This window comes from Maylandia zebra, linkage group LG15 (genome assembly GCF_041146795.1).
Source record: "Maylandia zebra isolate NMK-2024a linkage group LG15, Mzebra_GT3a, whole genome shotgun sequence".
Lineage (NCBI taxonomy): Eukaryota > Metazoa > Chordata > Actinopteri > Cichliformes > Cichlidae > Maylandia > Maylandia zebra.
In genome coordinates this window covers 16,375,728-16,398,124 of record NC_135181.1, presented here as the reverse complement: position 1 = coordinate 16,398,124, position 22,397 = coordinate 16,375,728, and the positions used below count along the sequence as shown (strand labels likewise).

Below are 22,397 nucleotides of genomic sequence, written 5' to 3'. Positions count from 1 at the left end.
TGTCTCTGACATGTACTGTATGTATGTTTTATGAATTTCCTTATTTTAGTAATATCATTATAAGAGTTGTTTTTCAGTTGGAATATCTGTGAGAGGCATTCACCTGTGAAGCATAATGCTATAGTCCTGTAAAACCCACTGACAAGTGCTTATTTTTTTCACCTGCAGTCATGTAAAAAAAAAGGTTTTCACAGGAATCTAGCAGTTCTGTGAAAAACGAAGTACATCCCATGATTCAATAACTTTTACAGTCATCTTCAACATCAATTACTTGAAATAATAATTTTCTCTATGATTTCATCAGTCTCTCACAATGTTGTGGAGGACTTTCGGGCCACTTTTCTTAACAACGTTGCTTCAATTCATTGAGGTTTGTGTGGATTTGATTATACTCAGCTCTCTTTATGCTCAGCATTTCTATCAGGTTGAGGTCTGAATTTTGACCTGGTCATTGCAACAGAGGAGTTTATGGTCAACTTAGTGACTGCAAGGTGCCAAGGCAAAACAAGCCTAAATTATAACTACTCCACCACCATAATTGACAGTTGGTATGAGGTTTGTGTGCTCATATGCTGTTTTTGCCAAATATGGCATATTATGACCAAACATCTGTCCGAAGGACATTGCCCCAGAAGTCCTGTGGATTGTCCAGATCCACGCTGCCATGTTCTTTTTAGAGAGACAGGGTTTTCATCTCCAACTCAAGATGTAGCATTGTGTTTTTCTGAGCTCTACCCAGTCTGACCTTTGGGTGAATTTACTGGGATGATCATTCCCAGATTGTGGCTTTGCCTTAACACACAGCACAATGCTTTACACCAGCAAACTGCCAAAATTTACAACTGGTCACACCTGCTGATGAGCAATAATCAAATGCATTCAAATAGCAGCACCTGACTGCTACTTACCCTCTTAATTACTATGGACAGAGTAAGGGTGGATGTAGTTTTTCATAAGACTTCGTAGACCCTGTAAAATCTCTCATTTCACAGGACTGTATGTACTGAACTGAACTGACAATTTGAATTCAGAATAAGAATACATTTACAAGTGAAGTCACTCTATTAACAGTCAAACAGTCCTGCCCACCTGGCCCCCTTAGAATGAGCTGATAACAAGCAATTAATTTAGTATATTTAATGAAGCCCTGAAAATCTTTACCTGAATACTATAAAATGCTACCTTAAAGTACTACATTAAGGTTGCATTTTATGGTATGCCTACATTAATTTACAGTTTGCAGTTAGTGTCTACATGAACTGCAATCAAGTCAATTTGACATCCATCTAAAGGCAAAATATTTTTGTTCATGGCAATATTTTCTTTAATCAGATTTGACCATTATTATTATGCAGTTTTTCATTTCAACACTAGAAACACACCAATTCCATGTCTGTGACATGGAGTAACAGTAAAAAACATTGGCATTCTGGATGTTTTATCTGTTTTCTTATAATTTCACTGTGAAAACTACAAAAAGTGCATTTTGGGTATACTCCCAAGGACCATATCACCCTGCAGGATATGCGACTTCTTAAACAAAATATAGCAAATTCTACTTTTTATACATATACTTTGACACCAGGCTCATCCTTCATACTCATCCCCTTGCAGTGAATACATCTGTGTTTTATGTTGTTGTTAACAGTTTCGTCACATCAATCAAGGAATTACAGATCCTGAAGAGGTTAAGCAAAGTCCTTCCAATCACAAGCACACAAAAGCATAAACCTACAGATCCTTTTTGTTTTGCAGTTAGTCGATTTTATATAGCACAAATGCCATTTAACTTAATACTGGGTCTAGATACTTCTTCCTGCTCTTAATCTGTAAGAACAGGAACCCTCCTTGTGCAGACACTGCCACAACAAAAGACATTTATAATAGCGTGGTGATTTGACAAGTTAGGTAACTGCAGTAGAGTTTCTGGATCTAATCTCTGGTTAAAGTGGGGAGTCATTGTGTACTATGACAAAATGTGACAGCGCTGAATATAAAACACCTCTACAGAAGTCTTATCTTTTCTTACACAAGCATACTATTCAACAGAGTTAGAACAATCTCAACTCCTTCAGTAACATATACCAAAGTTCTTTGTTTAATTCACTTGTTCACTGTAACACAGCAGTTTGGGTTGGAACCATGGAGGAAACTGTAAAATTATGCTGTGACTTTTCCAGAACAGTTATGAATTTGGTGTGACTCATCAACAGGCTGGAAGGAACAACCTCGAGCTCTAAGGAAGAGGAGGGTGGAAATCTGAGGCTGGCACTGACAGAGAAGCCTCAATAATCAGTGTGGCTCTGCATTTACAAGTCTTGTCACATTTTTTTTTTATGTACTACAGGAAGTCAGAGTTTTAGTTTTTCTCAACTTAATCTTATCCTCTGTCCCACGCAGTAATACTGAGAACCAGTAGGAGTCCTTGAACACAATAAATCCCCTACCTAGAGGCAGTGACAGTGGGTTTCTCTTCTAAATACTCAGCTTTTGTTAAAAATTTGGCTAATATAGTCCAGGGAAGTATCATGTCTTTTGTTTAGTCAGTTGTGCCTGGCTGTGTTTGAATTTGATTGTTTGGCTCAGCACTGCTGCACTGGGCACTTCAGCAAATAAACCCACACGCTGTAGGTGCAGCCAAGACTAAATAGACCTGAGTGCCATGGCATAAAATTGTGTTGCTCCTCTGCTTAAATGTACAACATTCGTAGTATTACAAATAAACAGTGAAGACCCAGGTAGCTTTTCCATTCAGAACAGGAATTTTGACACATCAACAGCAAAGATTTGTCTCTGCATTTAACCACAAACAAACCAATGTAGCCTACATATCATCACCACAATCTCTATAGTTAGTTTCTATTGCCTTTTCTAAATTCTTCATCTGCACTGGAGAATTAACAGTGTGCATGACGTAGCTCCTCAGATTGCTTGAGGTGCAGTGTTACAAAAACTGTTCCCCTAATTAATTGATTGGTCAGTCGGGAAATTAATTTATAACAGCTTTGACGTGCAATTAATTAAATAAGTTGCAAATGAATCAGAAAGGACCGACATATTTGAATTCTAGATTCAAAGTAGTGATCATAAGCATAACCTGTACAATACTACATACCTGATTATTGATAATTAACAATTTAAATAAGTAACAAATTCAGGCCTGAACAAAATATTACATTTAGTTATACTTTTAATACAAAATTAGGAATGCGTTTGTTAGGTTATTTAATGCAATATAATGGAAATATTTGTTTTCGATCATAGTCCATGCCAACAGTTTTTTGAATGTTAAAAATCATGGATAGGGACTGATTATTTATTCATTTACTTCAAGGCTGACTGAGGTTATTTTTCATTGTTAGCACTCATGAAATGTAGGTCTGAAAAGTGAATCAATCCCTAACCTCTGAAACCTCTGCTACTATCATGACATTTACAGGGTTGCAGACCAGAGTGCAATACTACAAAGTGAGATTAATGGGTTGGAGATAATCAGATTTCCCTGTGTCCTGAAAGTATCTCTATTTTTACCTGGCTAAATCAGTGTGTGGTAAATTCAAGCTGAACACACAACCTGGTCGAAGCAGGTTATGTTCAGGGTTTTGATTTAAAATCATCTTAGGCTACCACGTTCTAATCATTTAAAAAATATATATATTATATTTGGAGCCCTTTTTTGTGCCATATTGATTCTGCGCTGGGAAATATGTTTGTCCAAGCTGTACCTTACTAACATCACAAATGAAGCGCAGCCAGTTTAAAGTTTCATGGCTCTAATGTGTCACTTTAACATTAAAAATAAACTGGCCACCCCCAAAATTTGCTGCCTCCCTCCCAGTGCCCCCCGCGGCAAGACTGTCCTGTGTTGGTAATGATTTTAATAAATGTGAGCACAAGAGAGGAAGACACCTTACAAAGAGTTTCAACATGAACTTGTGCTTTATTCCTATGTATACAATTTTTGTCATTATGTCCCTAACGATTTCCCATTGTCACCCCTACTGCTGCGTCCGGTGCTACCCCAATATTTTTAGTGGCCCCCATATAGCCACCACTGTGAAAAAATTCTGGAGGCGCCCTTGCCGTGATTAAGAGGGTATGGCAGCTCTAACCATGTCTGGTCTTATAAAACAGGCAAGTTTAGCAGATGCAGGCTCAGCAGCACTTTCAGATTAGCATCTGTGAGAGTGAAGCAGCTGTTTTGCCAACACTCCACTTTTTTTTTTCATTCATATTTTAAACCTCCTGTGGATGTTGACAGTTGACCGTGTCTCACACTGCTCAACCCTTTTGATGATGTACTGCTGTGTTTCTCAGCCTGTTTCAGATACCTGGTCCTCACCTGATTTTCCTTTTTTTTTTTTTTTCGCAAAAATGACATCACTCCTTTGCTTTGCCCATGGATTTATGGCTGCGACTGAAATGCATGTCTGCAAAAATAAGTGTTAGTATGGAGGGAAAGAAGAGTATGGAGATGGACTGGTACCTGGAGGTGGCTGAGCACGATCCACGCTGCAGGAAGTAGGGAGACGAAACTGAATCCCTGTAAGGAACAAGCAACACTGGTTAGGCAGAAAAGATGCAGGGTAGGAACACAGTAATGCTCAACAGTAAATCATCTTGCCATATATATATATATATATATATATATATATATATATATATATATATATATATATATATATATATATATATATATATACCATAACAGACTAAGAATTATTGAAAATTGTTTACAGGATATATTGTCTTAGTTTATGCAATCCTTAATTCAATCATTTACAGGTGATAAGAGAGAGAAACACAGGTATGCTCAGTTTACATCAGTGCTTTTGTTTTTCCCAATAGATCTAAATGCATTTGTTTTGCAGTCATTTCTTATGAGTAATTTACATTAACAGTCCTGCTGTAATGAACTTAACGCTTCACATTATAAAGAAAACACATTTAAATGCTCATATTTGCTCAACTCTAAGACACTGACTGTGTTTCTGTCTCAAAATGCAGACGTTCTAATGACACTGGCACAACTTAAACACAGTTTAATGGGCAATGCTCATAGGCAGTATTCCTTTGAGGAGTCAAAACCTTGTGTCTGATAACAAGGCTTTTATTGTCAGAGAAGAGTGAGAGTATATTAGGATAGACTTTGTTCTGTTCCATCTGCCAATATTTTATAAAAACATCTTTGTACATTTTAAAATGAAAAAAGAATGGCAAATGATGATCTGATGAGGCTAAACAAAAAGCCATTAAGCTATATTTATTTTAGTAAAATTAGGCTGAAAAACCTTCAAAGAGTCAATAAATATCTAGGCTATTAGGAATTTTGCCCATCAGTGTTGCCTGAATATCCTAACCATTTCTCAGGATCTCGTGATCTGTCAGTACTTATCAGAGGTGGGACCAAGTCATTGTTTTGCAAGTCTCAAGTAAGTCTCAAGTCTTTATCCTCAAGTCTCAAGTCAAGTCTCAAGTAATGTCAGGCAAGTCAGAGTCGAGTCTCAAGTCACTGGTGTAAAAGTCCGAGTAAAGTCACAAGTCTGAAATTTTGAATTTCAAGTCCTTTCGAGTCTTTTTAAAAAAAAAAAACACGAAAAAAGCATGTTGCAGTTATGCTAAATGTAAATGTTAGACCATGTAATTTTTAAATCTGTGTTTTTCTCAACACATGACAAAATAGTGAACTTAGAAAATACACACAAATTGTGAAATTGTACCTCTTTAAAATGCAGCTCAATTAAACCTAGCTCCAAGAATAATTTTCACCGACAGTTCTGAGATAAGCTGCATGTTATTCTTGGATGCGGTTTTAGGACCGGCTTTAAAATCGCATGACAAAAATATCATACATATTAAAAAAAACTGCATCACCAACGTAGCCTGGCCAACATTTGCTAGTTAGATGAAGTCAGCTATCTCATCGTAGCATATTTATATGCATATTTATAATTATACGGTTCTTGGAGTGAGTGCATACACTCATGAAGTTTAGTAACTTCAGGTCACTGCAACAAGCCCAGGTACAGTTTACCGACGGATGGGTGCAGGACCTTGAAACGCACCGTGTAGAACGAAAGACCATCGTACGAACAAAGGTAAGTTTACCAGTCTCACAAATCGTCTTCATAAATACACATTCGTTAACCGTTTATTAATATAACCTTTGAGCTCAACGGTAATTAATTAGTAGTGGAAATAATTTCTGGTTCATTACAGAAATGTAGCAGTGACAATAATACTGTATGCTGTAATCATACTGGACAATTAGTGATACAAAAAAACTGTTTTATCCTGTGAATAAAAGTATATGTTTTTGTCAATGTACCATAATAACAGAAGCGAAACGCAATATTGTGTCAGGACAATTCACTATTTATGCACGATAAACAAAGGAGCATAGCGCGACAATTTCTGTTCAGCACCAGACTTGCTTGTAACCTATATCACCAATTATGTTATGAAAATGACGTGTTAACTACAACAGAAGACTGACCTTTGTGTAAATGTTTGGAGCAGATTAACCTGTGAGCTGGAGTGTTCTGGGACGTTATATTTGGTCTTTGAATGGCTGCAATCCAGGCCATCCGTCGCCTCTTTGTTACTTCGGAAACATGGCTCGAACAATTTCTCTTCAACGACGTAATCCGATAACAACCGATCTCTTTACCCGTCGGCTTCCCGTGGCTGTCATGCGACCGGCTATTGCAGTTAATAATACAACAGCTTCTTGACATTTTTGTGTTTCTTTTTATCGCTGTATAACTGATTTCAATTGAAAGCCTGCGCGCGCTAGTACCTCTTGCCACGAGTTCCCAGAATCCTTTGCGGTTTTACCCCTGAATGACGTCACATTTTCAATCTCTATATAATATGCATGTTAAATTTTATATTTGGGGTGAAATATCAAGTCTTTTCAAGTAAACCGGTTCAAGTCCAATTCAAGTCCCAGGTCATTGGTGTAAAAGTCCAAGTCAAGTCACAAGTCTTAGAACATTTTTTCAAGTCAAGTCTAAAGTCATAAAATTAATGACTCGAGTCTGACTCGAGTCCAAGTCATGTGACTCGAGTCCACACCTCTGGTACTTATCAGGTCTGCGTTAACTTTTAAGTCAGTAGGCAAGTTATTAATGCATAAAAACATTCACTGTAACATGCATTATCTAAATCTCTACCTTTTCATATTACACATAATTAGAAGACACACAGAGCATAAATCATCACCATAAATATGAATAAGCAAGCCATATTAAAAAATCCAGGATGCAGTCAAATATTTTTGGATTATTTCAGTTAATGGTTTTCATATTATTTCATATTGAAGTAGTTCTTTCTGTAAGGTCAGCAAATTGAAATTAGACTGCTGAATTAGCCAATCCAGACTATTTACTTACACTACCAAAATGATGTTTAGACAGTAAGGAAGTAAGATGAGATGTGCTGAGACAGCCAGACAAAGAACATGTTTAGACTAAAAAGTAAAGCAGTCTCCTATTCTCATTCTTAATGTGAAGACTGGCTTTGACTGATGTAGTAAAAAACATTGCATGTTGTATTTCAGCATATGGATCTTTTTGAAGTTTCACTTTTGGCATTTTTAAAATTTCACACGAAATGGTTACGATCACCCTATGACCAAATGCGTTTCTGTTTGTATTTGATCTCATGAGTTTTAGTCACACTTTACATGAAGTGCAAGTACATGGGCACACATAAAAAACACTTATCACTACTTTACAATTACAATTAAATTAAAACATTTGAAATTAGCATATTTTGCATATGTGGTGCAGATTCCCAATTGATTATATCGGCACAATTAGGGAAAATAAAAGAGAAACCTTTTGTACTTACATGGACTTTATGTAAAGTGCAACCCAATACTATTCCATAACAATAATTTTGGTGCAAAAAATATAACAGACCTCCACTCTCGTGCTTTTCAGCCAGACCTCTCAAACCTTTTGCTTCTTTGTGTTCAACACTTAAATTTCAGAAAAACCGTTGGGAAAAGTTCTGACAGTGTCTCCGCTCCGTCCGACTCCCGCCATTTGTGCCAGAGGCTGTTCTTGCCATAGTTGTGGACTCAGACTGGCAAAGAGGCTGGTAAGATGCTGTTCTTACTCAGATCAGGGTTGTGGGTTAATGATATGCAATGACTGACGAGCTGTGTACATGAGCATGGGGGCTGCGGATGTAACAAAATGAAGGTGAAATCTTCCGTGTTGCTGTGTTTTATTTAACTCTAGCTATAGAGAGAGTTAATGTCTAGTTTCACTTCAGTTTGACAAGGATAATGATAAAAATGGAACTTTGGTGTTTCTGTTATCTGAGTAATTTTGTTGCAATCAAAAAGATTTCCTAAGAAATTAGAGACAAGCGCATACTTTATATGGAAAACTAGCAAAAAGTATTTTCTGTTTTACGTAACAGCATACATATAGCATGTAGTATACAACTTTTTTTCCCTAAAGTTTGTTCCCTAAACTTTGACTGAGCCAAAATAAATAACTGTGTCTGGCAAAAGCAACAAGGAAAAAGAGAAATAGAGAATTTTCTTTTCCTTGTTCCTATTCAGGCCCTATACTCTGTCCTGTGTTTAAACCTGAATATGACACTGGTGTTTTGAAAAGATGGAGTGGATTGATTGGTAAATGGATGACTGAATGGATGATTTGACGTAGGACAACTAGTTATACCTGACGGTGTGTAGAGGTCAATTGCAGATGATTCTATTGGGTTTACAAAATGTTTAAATTTAAATTTGTGTAGCCCTTTCTTTTACAATAAAACAAACATGTTGTTCATTGCCACATACATATATACATACAGTGGTGATGCCCCCATGGATGCAAGGTGGATTAACCTTGTATGTATGAGTATTTCAGAACAAACCAATACAAATCAATGGCCTAAACTACCACTTTTTTTCAGTGTAATAAACACCCCCCCCCCCCGGCTGTTAAAACCAAAGTAAAGTTACTTGTACACTGTAAGCTCAAAGGTGTTGTCAAAAACAAAGACCAACATGATAAAAATTAGAAAAGGGTTTCCTGAGATTAGGTTAGTATATTTTGAGTGTGCAAAGACAACATGCTGGACTAATGTTGGGAATTCAATAGCACTCCATCTAAAACGTAAGTAGGCCTATCCTGGACGCTGTACTATGAAGCAAGATAAACATACCCAGGGTATGTTAGCTGGCTTCACTTACCCTAACATCAGTAAAAAGGTCAATAAGTTGACCCAGGGTTTATCAGTCTAGCTACAATTGTATATATGACCAGTGATAAACATGGCTAGGTAAACTGGCAGCAGAACAACAGACTTTTCAAAAGAAGATAACACTATTATTGGAAAAATATGAAGAGGTTAAATACACAAATAGATCTAAAGTAACAAAGTTATTGCAGACAAATGACCAGTATGAGAGTCTAATTGGCTATATCAATATAGGTTATCTATCTGAACCCAATAAGGAAAGTCTGCAAATATGCATTTTTTCAGCTGCAGTCCTGATGAGGTTCAACTATAGGAGTAAAGGCTTGACATTATGCAATTCAAGCATAGGCTTAGACTATATACAGTATTAATTCTGTTATAATAAATCCATGAGTCCAAAAATGCACCCTGTTATCGGATTGCATATTAATGCTTATAGAACAAAAGTTTAAAAAAAAGAAAATAATTTGACCCAAACCGGAAAAAGCAAGGAATAAAGTTCCTTGGTTATTGGTTAGTGGTGACTTCATAGCTTTTAATCTGTAATCTTAAACAGAACCTGCTCCAGAGCATCTTAGGTCTGCAGAATTAGTTACCATGGGGATATACCCCTAACTTTATAATAGCAGAAACCCAGGGTTAACTCAGAAGCTACCTGGATAAGTCCAAATCCTGCTTTGTAGTACAGGCCTGTGGTTTATCAAAAGATTTGTTTCACAGAAACTGAGAAGTAACTATAGGATATGACTGTTAGTGGGCTAACATGTTCTAGGTTTGCTACAGTATATCTAGTCATCTCACTACGAACAGAGAGTTTAAGATTACTCATAAGTTAATTTATCTACTGAGAGCCCCCGATTACAAGTTTTACATGATTTGTAGCCTGCTTGAAAAAAAATCCACTTTCTGGTATATTTAAAAATAAACATATCAGTGTCCAAAATACCCAAATCTTCTACCATGATGTGAGACGGTAGAATGCTATAAAATACCATTTACACCACCCCATTTAAAATGGAAATAGTGTCTATCTTTCTCTTAAAACTAATCCTAAAGCAACTGCTAAAAACAAGTGACTTTACTACACATTAACAAAGGTATATTAAGCATTGATTTGTGGTGGTTTGTAGAAGAAAGCTGTTATGCTGGTCAGAACCTGCCTTAAACACAGTGTGTGCTGATTTTACTCCCCTCGGTTTTCATAAAGAAAAATATATACAATGGTTAAAGCAAGAGGGTGAATCACTGCTAAAACTAATGAATTTAAACAGAACTATAATATTAAAAGAAATGAACAAAAAATTAATTATGGTCTTTGTTAAAAGGCTTCATGCACATCTCAGTTAAATTAGGAGGCAGTTGTGCAGAAAAGATTTTAAAAGTATATTGTTCAAAATTGCCAGTGGCTAACACTAGGCCAACATGTGGGTATTTTTTGTTATATGTCAAACTTTTTTTCTTTTTTTGAAAAAGATCCAGAACTGCTATAAAATCTTAATATAAAATTGAACTCAATTTTGAAACAGATGAAAACAATGAAATGTATTATACATACTTATACATGATGGCATATTTAACTTATGATATCTCATTTTTATCAAGTGAAAATGTTAATGACAGACAAAATGTATGAAAAACATACAAAAAAGATAGAATAAAGCGGTTCCCTACCAGACCTACCGTACTCTCTACGCCCCCCAGCTAAGCTACGGAGGCCTAAAATGGGGGAAACGACAAAAAAGGAAAACAAACAAACAAACAAAAACAAAAAAGGTGATAGCTTAGTAGAAAAGCAAGACATATTGAGAGGGTCAAAGTAAAAGACACTGTGCCAGGCTTGTGTTGTGTATTTGCAGTGTGTTGAAGAGTATATAGATTTTGGACACAAAAAAATGCTATCAGTGCCGTGAGGTCAGTCGCATCTTTGAACGCCACTGTAAAGCTATGATCCCTATTTTTCCATTTTGAATTATCATAAACATCATAAACATTTCAATCCATTGTTTTATATCAATTTATGAAAAATACATAAGGCCAATAAAAGTTTGAAATAAATAATCACAAGAAACACCACAATAAGCAAAAATAAAAGAGGAAAAAACGTATCACACAGTTTTCATTCATTTAACAAAATAAGCATAAGCTAACAAGTGCAGGCTAAACTATCATTTAAAAAGAATGCTTTCTTTTTTTTCTTTTTTAATTTGACAAAATCGTATTCACTTAACAATGCAGTCTGAGATCCCTGAAAATTAGCTTGTTTTCTCCAAGACACCATAAATAAATGCAGGAAGAGAACACAGGGATAGAAAAAGATTTATATTGAAGCAGTGTTACAGGTTCAGGTGAGATCAGATTCCATCCAAAAACCCCTGTCCCATTAACTGGACTTCACAGAGTTGGCACAGTTGTTGCATCATATCTCTGGATGACAAGGAAATGTAAACAAAAACTAATGGCAAAATTGACTACATATTGAAACATATTAGATACTGTAGACAGAATTTCTTACAAATAGTTATATATTTCATTACAGAAAATATGGTTGCATGATAAAAAATAATTGCAAATACCCTTTGTCTATTTCATCTTCGGTCTGTTTTTTTAATATGTATATCCTTCACATATATGATTTGAAAATATTATTTAGATCTGTATTTTTGCTACATTTCAACTTGCTTCAAGGGAAAGTAATAAATGAAAATGAATGACTGGATTAAACTTATATTTAAAAAAATTTGGTGCATTCCCTGGCATCAATCAGTCATGAGTTTGCAGTTTAGTTGTATATAGATCGAGAAGAATGTTAAGCATTTGTACAGCATTTCCAAATATATTATTGGAGGCCTATTTTCTAATTTGGCTGTATTTGGTAAAATTGTTATATGATTATTCAGTTTTTTGTATGCAGTGTCACAAAACATGTAGATGCTACTACATAGCTGGAATCTCATCCCCTCCCCCCCAAAAATCGTAGATTCTTAGGTACATACAGGCTAAATTAGTAGAAATGTGGATGAAACAACTTTTTTGCAGCCAACACTTAAGGAAACCTTAGCGTTGCCCATGGCTCATGCAGAAATAAGAACGTTTTTTTTCCAAAGAGTCACCAATATTTTCTGAAAATGTGATTCCATTTCCGAAATTGATGACCGGCATGAAGGCTCAACATAAACGTTCATATCTAAAACTGTTAAAATGTAGCTACATACAACAAGAAACAAAGGACTTGCATAGAATGAATGAACGCAGATTGGAGACGTCACGATTGGCCAGTCTTCAGCACCTTTTAAATTAGTTTACATTCCCCAAACAATGGGAAACAATGTAAGAGAATGCCACTGCAGTCCCCTCTTAAGCATTCAAAAAGCAGAATTATGAACACAAGCCTATCCAAATGTTTTTCATATTTGTACATGTATCATATATATATATATATATATATATATATATATATATATATATATACTTCATACTAAAATGATTATAGGCTAAATGTTGTCACAGTCATAAGCCTTTCACTGTAATCTTTTATGATTTTATGATTTAATTATGCTACCCCAACCTGTAATGGTCTGTAATGAAAATTTCAACGTCTTATGTTTAGGTTAAAGCTAAATTAAATAAGTTACAATGTTTTAAAATGTATAATCAGTATTGCAAATAGTAGACAATCATAGCAATACACTTGAGCTCATCCGTATATGTCCTAATAAAACCACAACTTTGGACTTGTTGTCAAACATCCCCATCTACAGATTGAAATTTAGTCAGGTGTTTGAGCTCAGGTTTAACAGCTTGCTGAAACAGGTGTAGGATACTCCTACAGCAGAAACTCAAAAGGAAATGTCTGCCTTCCTCCTTTTGTGGCTTCAACATTAATTCTGATTCACCTTTGTACAACTGTCAGCTTATCAAAATGCCGCTTTATTCTGTGAATATTGTTTTTTTGGGTCGTGCAAAACAGGAAGAAGAACCACTCTCTTTATAAATTGAGAGATGATGCCTCTTCTTTATTTAAAGTCCTTGCTGAAGGTTCACATTTCAGTCGGGGTTTGATACATATAGGCTTCCGGTGGTCCTGTGCTGCAGTCCAAAGATAAGTCCTGTCAAACTTGTTTGCTGTTGGACTCTTTTTCCACACCTTTCAGTATTAACTTTGGTATGCCTTGCAGGTATAATGTGACAATGGAGGGGATGAGGGCAATATCAGTGGCTAATGAGCAACTATTATTTTATAAGTAAGAGGCAGAATGAGCAGTTAGCCAAATAGAGCAGATGATTCTGGGCTCCCACCCATTAGGGCTTGACAGGAGCCCAGCTAAGCCATCACTAGTGAGGCGGTGTTAGTACATTCAGTGGCACTATACTGCACCTCTGGGGACATATCGAAGAGGTAGAGGCCCTCAGTGGCTCTGATTGTCTACTTACAGGGACCAGTGTTTCTCTGTTATAGTGATGAACAGCCTCAGCATTTTATCACTGGAGAAATATGATAGGATTTAGATCAAATATATGTTTTTTTTAGAGCTAAAATAAAATAAATGTGACTAGTTAAGACATTTTTCATAACAGTTGAAGAACATTCACTTAAAACAACAGGTGAAACACTGTTATGAACTTCTGACTTCATCATGATGTGCAAAAAGCAGTGGGGTGATGAACAGGATGAAACAAATAAAGATGGACATTGAAGACTGGTAAACGTGTGTTTGGTTTAGAAACCCAGTTACTACTTTAACCCCTCTCAGCGCTTTCAGAACACAGTATGTTTGTAACTGCAAACAGTACAAGTATTGAATATAAGTTTCTCTATTTACAAAATGATACATTTATATACATATACAGAGTTTCAACATAAATGCAGTTTGTGCAGGAATGAGTTGAAGCCAGTACATTCAAACTTGATAATTTCTGTGAATTCCCCTTTACTGTTTTACGCTTTGCTGGCTGTTTGACTTCATAGTCAATCAGAATAATTTATCGTAAACAATTCTGGTCAGGGACTAGGTCCTCAGAGCTTTGAGACAGTGCAATCCATACAGTGTTCCAGAGAATAGGACTTTTAAACAATTTATGAGGGTTATGACAGATTGTTTTCACCACTACCTGCTGTTTCCTAAACTACTGTTTGATCTTTATGCTGCGTGGTTCATCAGTTCACCACTGAAAATATGCTCATATGTTGGAAATTAAAAAGAAAAATGCCCATTTCAACTGGAACTGGCTACAAAATGGAAGAAGGCAATGGCAAAGGAATGCTTTGATCACGATAACTGAAACATAAATTATATATCAATATATCCTTAAATAATGTATTCATCTTTAATGCATTCATTAAAAAACTAGGGTTTATAAAGTTATTCACAGTATTTTTTCAGGTGCTTAAGAGAATGTTTCTACATGAAGAGAAACTGGAATGAACATGAGCTATTCAAATTCATGTGCAGAAACAGACTGAGATATGCGTCACCTCACATTGGCTGATAGTTGAGTTATATAGTTAAATATACCTCAAATTTCCAATCATGATTACTTAAATTGGCTTTTTTGAGTATTTAAGACAGCGGAGGGAAGATGATGCTGCACTCGTTGGCACTTGAGGATCTGAATATCAGTCACATTCTCCCTCAGATTATGATGTCACCTCATTCTGGTGTGAAACAAAATAATTACTTTGTTCGATGGCTAAGCAAGACACTTGTTAAAAGATTGCTTGAACAATAGTGAAACCTGTTCAAGAGATGACAGACTCTGTGTCTGCATAGCGTAAAGGGACATCTAATAACAGCATGGTTCTGCTCCCCTTTTCTGAATTTTCAGGTTTTCAGCCCGTTTTCCTTATTTCATTTTCCAATTACATGTATGTATGGCTAAAATGACATAGAAAGGTATGACATGGGCCCACTGGTGTACTTCCTGCTCCACAGTTCTAGACTGGCGCTTCTGTGACCACCTGTGTGGCCAGTTGTGTCTGGCTGCTTATGAGCCTTTTGCTTTTTGTTGATCTCCCATGGGAAATCCTCTATTGGAAGTGGGCTGGCGGGGCTGCCTGACCCCTCTGGCGTGCTTTCAGGAGTTCCCTCTATAATCTCAATTCGAGGTGGGTCCATCAAATCCATGATACTGAAGGGTGCTGGCTCGGGTTGGCACATCACTGACTTGTCCTCTGTGTTTTGTCGTACAGACCAGCTTGAGCCTGCTTGAATTCCTATGGAAACTCTGTCATCTGTTTGTGTGGTGCTGTCGCTGCAGGGCTCCCGGCACAAAGTCCACATGTTGTAGCACTGAGTAAAGTTGAAGAAGTTGCTGTTGAAAGTTTTTAATTCCCCACAGACATCTCTGCGCAGCTCTGCTAGTTCGTAGCGCATTGCAGAGATTTCATCCTTCCACTGCATGTTGAAGGCAGCGACCATGTTAGCAGACTCCTTAAAGGCCTGAATGGCCTGAGGAACCGGTTGCTCAGAGGTGGCTATTGGTGAGGCGGTAGGGACCCTGTATGAAGGTGGAGGTGCCGGTGGGATCGAGATGGCTGTTACCGTGGAGCTAGTACTGTGCTGGCTGCGTGCAGCAGCAGTTTCTCTCTCTAGCCTCTCGAGCTCCGCATAGGCAGAGGAGCTAGCACCATCATCATCCTCGATCATGTCATCATTTAGTAAGGATGTTCCATCCAATACATCATATCCCTCTGGAAGAAAAATGTGAATATGCAAACAGAAGGACATTCAGGGTGAAAAGAACAGCTGGAGTGGGATTTGACTGGGATTCTGATCTACAGTATAACACATATCTATGGAAAACATACAGTATGTGAGTGGAAAGTTCCAAAGATGTACAAGCTCTGATCTATTGATTTCCCATTTGGTTTGACAGGTTTAACGTTAAGTAACGCGTCTGCACCCACCACAAGCATTAGAAATGTGCACGGCTAAGATGTAGGTGAATATCGGTCAGCCAAAACCTGCTTAAAAATGCACCTTTACTGAAATGTGCTTTTCAGTTCTCTTACTCCACAAAGGCAACGATTATGACCTAACTCACATACTGCAGGCTTTTCACAATGTTTTTACACTGCCTTCTCAGTCATCTCAAGGCTTCTTTCCATCTTTTCACTGCACAGCACAACAAAGAGTGGAATTAAACATGAAATACATCAATCATTATCAAATCATAGATTCATTTTTTTTCTGAGAACCCTTTCTCAAACCATGTCAAATGTTTCTGACTTACTTAAAATTTGTGCAATTTTGTGCAAAAGAAAAGATGCAAAGGGAGTAGAAGAATCACAAGAAGCAGATATGAACCCTATTGAACATATCAGGTCCAAGGTGGCTGATTTAGACCATGTGAAATATTCAAACCCGGTGAGGGCTGCACCAGGGAGAGGCTGCAATCCCACAGTCCAAGACAGTTGACAAAATCACTGCCAAGAGTTAGACTCTGCCACAAGTGGCCTTTTGAAAAGAAGCCAGATTTTCATGAAAGAAAAGAAAAAAAGTTCACACATGTACAACAGGTAGATGCTGCGCTCACAAATGATTGGAGACAGTGGCAATGCGATAACATTCACTGCTATTTTATGCTGAAGCATGAAAACATTCTGAAGAGTCTGGGCAGAACATACCGCATACATTTACACTTACAATGTGGTCTAAGAACACTTAAAATAGAGACGTGGTAAACAACTCACAAAAGCCAGCATCACATTCATCACTGTAATCAATATTCAGCATTACCAGTGCTCTAAAAATAAATCAACATGTCTGAGGTTTTATGAGTTGTTTGACACCATGTTTGCTACTTGGGATAACACAAGGCGATATTTCTACCAACTACATATAAACTTTATCTGCTATTTTTTACTGAGAAGGCAGTGCAAAAACACACATATACATAGATATATGTATGCGTGTCAACATTAAAATACCTGCAACAATCATCACTGATGCCTCCAGTTGTTCTTTCCCCTTGGTTATCCTTCAAGAGGTGGATGGTCAAATGGAGAGGGGTTTGCTGTTCGTCTGCCCTACGGAGCACCATGGGGTCCCTTCCCCACTCAATGGCCCACTAGCCTCAGGGTTTGGGTCATAAGTTGCTTACAGTTTAATAATAATAGTAATAATCTAGTACTGAAGACTAACATAAAAACAGGATTCCATGAATAAGCGATTCTCTCTTATTTTATTTTATTTTATGGCCACTATTCACGCATAATTATAGTGCATCCCAAAAACAAGTAATATTTACAGTACGGGTTGTATGGGAGGTGGCAGTACTGTATATTTTATCAGCATCCAGGGAGTCCTTTCTCTGAACTGCTACAGTCTTATATTGCATGTTGTAATCGATGCATTATGCTAATCTTGGTAATACAATTTCAGAACATAATGTACAGTCAACTGCTTGTTTTCGCCCATGTTGAGCTGACAGATTTGGAGCAGAGTTAAATGAATAGCGTTAAGCAAATAAGACGGTGGGATTGGAGAACACTCCTTTGTCCTCAGTACTTCTGTCACATCGTAGAAATCGTAGATGGAAACCCAATTGAGAATGAAAGGATAAAAAACAAAAACAAAAGTCCAGATTCAACAAGAAAACAAAGGCAACAAAATGAATAAAACTGCAAATGTCTCCAATATTAAATTGACAGAAAAGTGTACAAAAACAGTAAAAATCCAGGTAATCCATAATATTAAAAAAATGCATGTAATTAGAGAAAAAAAATGTTTCAATAGGGTTCATAGCTTTACTCTTGCAGGCAAACACCAAATACACTCAGTGAGGGAGTTACCGGAAAGACTGTGCTTGCACAAAGAACCTGAAATGCTAAATAAAGGGACATATTGTTTGAACTGTGTCACAAAAAACCTTGAAATTATTGCATTTTTACATTGACATATCATTCATTGGGACACTTGTTAGCATTAACTCAAGTTTCATGCAACACAGTACAACAATACTGTTAGTAAAGTTTTTTTCTTTCAAACTCTAACATGTGTAGTGTAGTTTCTTTGTGCAACCAGCATGTAGGTGTGCATATGTACTAGCTGCTAAAGCTTGTTGACTTACCTTAAATTGTTTGTTTTGGGTTTTTTTTTTAACATTTTTTTTATTTTATGTAGCCAATTGCAATGTCCGTTACAAAGTTTGTGCTAATGGGGAGTACAGGTGAATGCTTTGTCCAGTGTGTCCTCTCAAACAAGTATATCAGTGACCTACTGCTCCCCTGCCCCCTGGCCCATTTTGTTTTTCACCCCTCCCTAAGTAACTCACACGCTTTTCATAATACATAAATAACACCACACTTTAACATGCTTTGGTTCGGGTCTGTTCCTTTTAGGCATGCCATGTAATGCGGCTGTGCTGTGTTATTATACTGTGTACTATGGCCATGTGTTGCCATCTTAATGTTTAAAATGTAGCTCTCCCACCCCTATCCTAGATTAAAGCTCGGCAACACCACAACTGACCAATCAGAAGCTTGGCTAATGATGCATGACTCATGCAACGTAGCACACAAGCAGGTTCATCTAAACAACTGGGAGTATGCAGTGGCAAAAAAACAAACACACGTACACCATAGCTTCCAAAGAAAATAACTGGAATCATTCAGCCCGGCATCTCTGAAGCTCAAGGGTTCCCCACTGTACATATTTAGGTATGTCAAGTTTGTGCACATGTATAGGATATATGAAGATATGTAATCTAAGCCCTCTCTTATTCAGGGGGGGGATTGTTTTACCTGTTGTGGATCTGAGAGTTGAAGTGACAGTGGAGGATGTCATTGAAGGCAAGCAGTCGTCATCTTGGGAATAACCAGCCTGAATTGCACGGAGGTAACTGTGGCTTCGAGTGCGGAACGAACCAGGCAGGTCCAAGGCCTCCATGGCCTGGGATTCTACTTCACTAAAAACGGACTCGCAAACTGACTCAAACTGGCCATTGATCTCAGTCTCACTCACCTGAGAGACAAAAACAGGAATAGCAGTCCTTAATTTTTCCTCTTCCTTTCTCTTTCTCACTTTGATTCTTCCCCTTTGCACAGCAAATATGAAGGAGTGTTAGCATAAGGAAACGCCGCTGTCAGTTTCGACCTTAAACTGAATAAATGTCAGATCAAATGGGGGAAAAAAAATTCAGATGACAACAAAAAAACAATAAGAAAAATAGCCAGTTTGAGTTATAAAGCAATAAATTGATCACAAAAGACGTTCTATACAGTATACTGAATGCTAACAGATGGAAGATATCTCATAAGTCGTGGAAGAGCTTAGAAGTACAATAAACTGCTCTGTGTAACAAGATTCATTTGTTAATGTGAAAATCATGTACTCATCAAAGGGAAATGTTATTTTACAGCTAAGTGCTGAACGTGTCTCTGTAGTGTAGTAGTTAAAGCATTTGCCTAACCACCAATAGATCCCCAGTTCAATCCTACGAGGAGACACAAATCCCTTTGGGGCTGCGTCAGGAAGGACATCTGGCACGAAAAATCTGCCAAATCAAACATGTGGAGTTTACCTGTTGTGGAAACTCCTTGTGAACGAGGGAAGAGATAAAAATAGCTTCTTCTTTTAGTGATACAAATTGTGTTGGCTGCATACTTTTGTTTATATTTGAATTATTTAACACTTTTTGTAAATGTTGATGTACTATTGAGATAATATTGCCTTTTCATTATTACTTTAGCCTTTACTATTTAAAAACGGGAATGATTTGCTATTAATTAGACCTTTTCCAGTAATGGAAAACTAGGTGTTAGCACATAAGGGTGTAAACTGATTTTTCAACCTGTGTTTTAGCCAAAATCTCTCCTCATTGTTACTCCATGTACGTATTGAAGGTCCAATGGTGGATGTGTCTCAGATCTTGCAGCAGTAACCACATCTTAAGCCACCATGGAGGTCCAAACGGACTTAATTTATCCAAATGTATAGATTCATAGGAGAAGAAGGTATTTGAATTTGAATTTATTTGAATGATGATGTTGGTTCAAAACGTGTATTTATTTCATCTCCAGGCCTACACTAGTACTGTAGTGTATTGCTCGAGGGTGACAAAAAAGCCCTGTCAACCAAAACAAACGAGTTGGCATGCTAAAACAACACTAGGCTCATTAACTGTGTATCAGTAGCCTGTTCCAGATATCAAGATGCAAACTTGCTGATGTGACACTGATGTCCTAATTTAATAATTATGTGTAATTTCACATTTTTTTTATGAGCAGATAACACTTCAGAAACAAACTGTAAACCATGTTGGACTGTGCCTGGACATAAGCTTTCAGATAAATCATCTGTACCCAAACAGTAAAAGCAATAAGTTATTCCAATTTCGTTTGACTGATATAGCCAAGGCTTTGTCTACAACAGGGATGTCAAACTCGCTTTACATTGTGGGCCACACAAAGCCCACTTTGAACTTAATTGGGCCAGACCAGTGAAATGCCCCTTTCTGTCATTGTAAAGAGATTTAACAACACATTTAATCCCTGAGGTATCTTAATATTAGATAAAGAAGTCTAATTCAACAGCATGTGTCTTTTTGTACATAATAAAGAAATTGTGCTGTAGTTAATGAAAGAAATCACAGGAAAAATTCTAGTAGTTAATTTCCCAGACTTCCCTGTAAATATAAAACAGAAGTTTCTTGTTAACTCACTATAGACCCATTAGTCTACAGTAAATAGTAGATAGCGAATGTAAGTTTATTTTTTTATCTACAACTTATTGACTTTAGTGTGGTATTAATGACCAAGTGGGAGGTCTTAATTGTAGTAGTAACACTTATGAAAGTACAGTGAAAAGTCCATAATTCAAGCCCTCCTTCATATTTTCCAAAGACATCTAGTAGGCCGGATTGGAGTCTTTGCCCAGCTGATTCTGGCTCCTGGGCCTTATGTTTGACACCCCTGCTCTGCAATCTAATAATCAGGGGACCTCCCTTGGGTGCTTAGTGCCTCTGTGCTGTCCTCAGCACAGTGCTACTACATACAAACTGATATAAGCTCTCAGTGATGTGTCCAGGTGTTGCCTCTGTGTAATGCATGTGTTTGAGACTCACCTGGCTGACGCAGCTAGCCTGACTGAGGGTGCTGACGGCGCGCATGTAGCTCTGGTTGCGAGAGCGGAAGGGCGGGGGATGAAAGGTGGCGGGGTCCAGCGTGACACTAGGGTGGGGCTGTATATCTCTTGTGGTTTGCAAGTGGTAGCCCTGGCTGAACAAGGACAGGGGGCAGGGACAGACACGATTTCACAGTTCAAAAGCCACAAAGGTAACATCTGGAACACACTGTAGTTTATAAATCCGCTGGTTAGCATCTGTTGGCACGGCCTTGTTTGTGATTAAATGAAAATGAACTTCTACCCTCTCACTTCTACATGATACCCCCTCACCCCTCTCATTTTTAAATATCCTCTAGTTCCATGATAAAACAGTAGTTCATTCATCCCAAAATCATAGAGAGCATGCATAGCTAGGCTGTGGCTCTTATTAGGGAAACAGTGACAGCATGGAGTTACAGTAAGAGATTATTACATTCTCCACCAGAGGATAAACAAAACATAAGAGCTGTTTTGTTTGTGGACAAAAGCAAAAGTGATCAGTTCCCCACTGAGATGATGGTAACAAAATTAGCACTCAGTGGCAGTAGAGATGACGGATTCACGACTGCTCCCTAGCTTCAAGAATTTGGCTGCGTTTGAAAGTCACAGTGCCTGAAAACAAACAGTCACAGAGAACAATAAATTGGGGGGAAAAGCTGTGTTTTAGCTTAGGTAGAGCAATGACATCACGAATACGCCAATTAAAAAACACTCTGTATGTTGTTCTGGTTTAGCATGAAAAAGATACACATGGTCACCATTTACCAGCGAGAGATCATTAGGAAATCATTAAATGGAGGTGGTAAGATCCTGAGAAGCGAAATCTATCTGTTCTAAAACAGCCAACTGATGTACACTGTGCTTTAAAAAGTAACATCACACAAATCATCTGGATAATTAATCTCAATTTGTCCAGTGCAGAACCTTTTGCAACATGTTATTTGTATGTTAACCCTGATTAGAATAATTATCAACAAAATACTATTTACCACATTTATATTAATGAGTAGATCACATTAGAGTGAAAGTGAATGGTAAAACTGTCAATAATTAAGGTTTGTTGTAATTGTG

At 37.3% G+C, this 22,397-nt stretch overlaps 1 protein-coding gene and 1 long non-coding RNA gene across 6 annotated transcripts in view; one reads left to right on the top strand and one right to left on the bottom strand.

Moving 5' to 3' along the window:
- dlgap2b (discs, large (Drosophila) homolog-associated protein 2b) overlaps positions 1-22,397 on the bottom strand; it is a 121,194-nt gene that overhangs the window by 18,390 nt on the left and 80,407 nt on the right. For 2 of the 5 annotated variants that reach the window (XM_076874009.1, XM_076874012.1), the window contains 4 exons: positions 21,286-21,439; positions 18,965-19,184; positions 10,894-10,938; positions 4,487-4,543 (listed from right to left, as the gene is read on the bottom strand). In XM_076874009.1, the coding sequence (XP_076730124.1) occupies positions 4,487-4,543; positions 10,894-10,938; positions 18,965-19,184; positions 21,286-21,439 (476 nt within the window). Of the gene's footprint in view, positions 1-4,486; positions 4,544-10,893; positions 10,939-12,665; positions 15,911-18,964; positions 19,185-21,285; positions 21,440-22,397 lie in introns of those variants that run through there. The other 3 variants (XM_076874010.1, XM_076874011.1, XM_076874013.1) reach the window with 3 other exon arrangements.
- Positions 4,467-22,397, top strand: part of LOC143412640 (uncharacterized) — a 39,245-nt gene continuing 21,314 nt past the window's right edge. The window contains exons 1-2 of the long non-coding RNA XR_013093150.1: positions 4,467-4,586; positions 7,997-8,106. This is a non-coding gene — a long non-coding RNA (uncharacterized LOC143412640). The remainder of the gene's footprint in view (positions 4,587-7,996; positions 8,107-22,397) is intronic.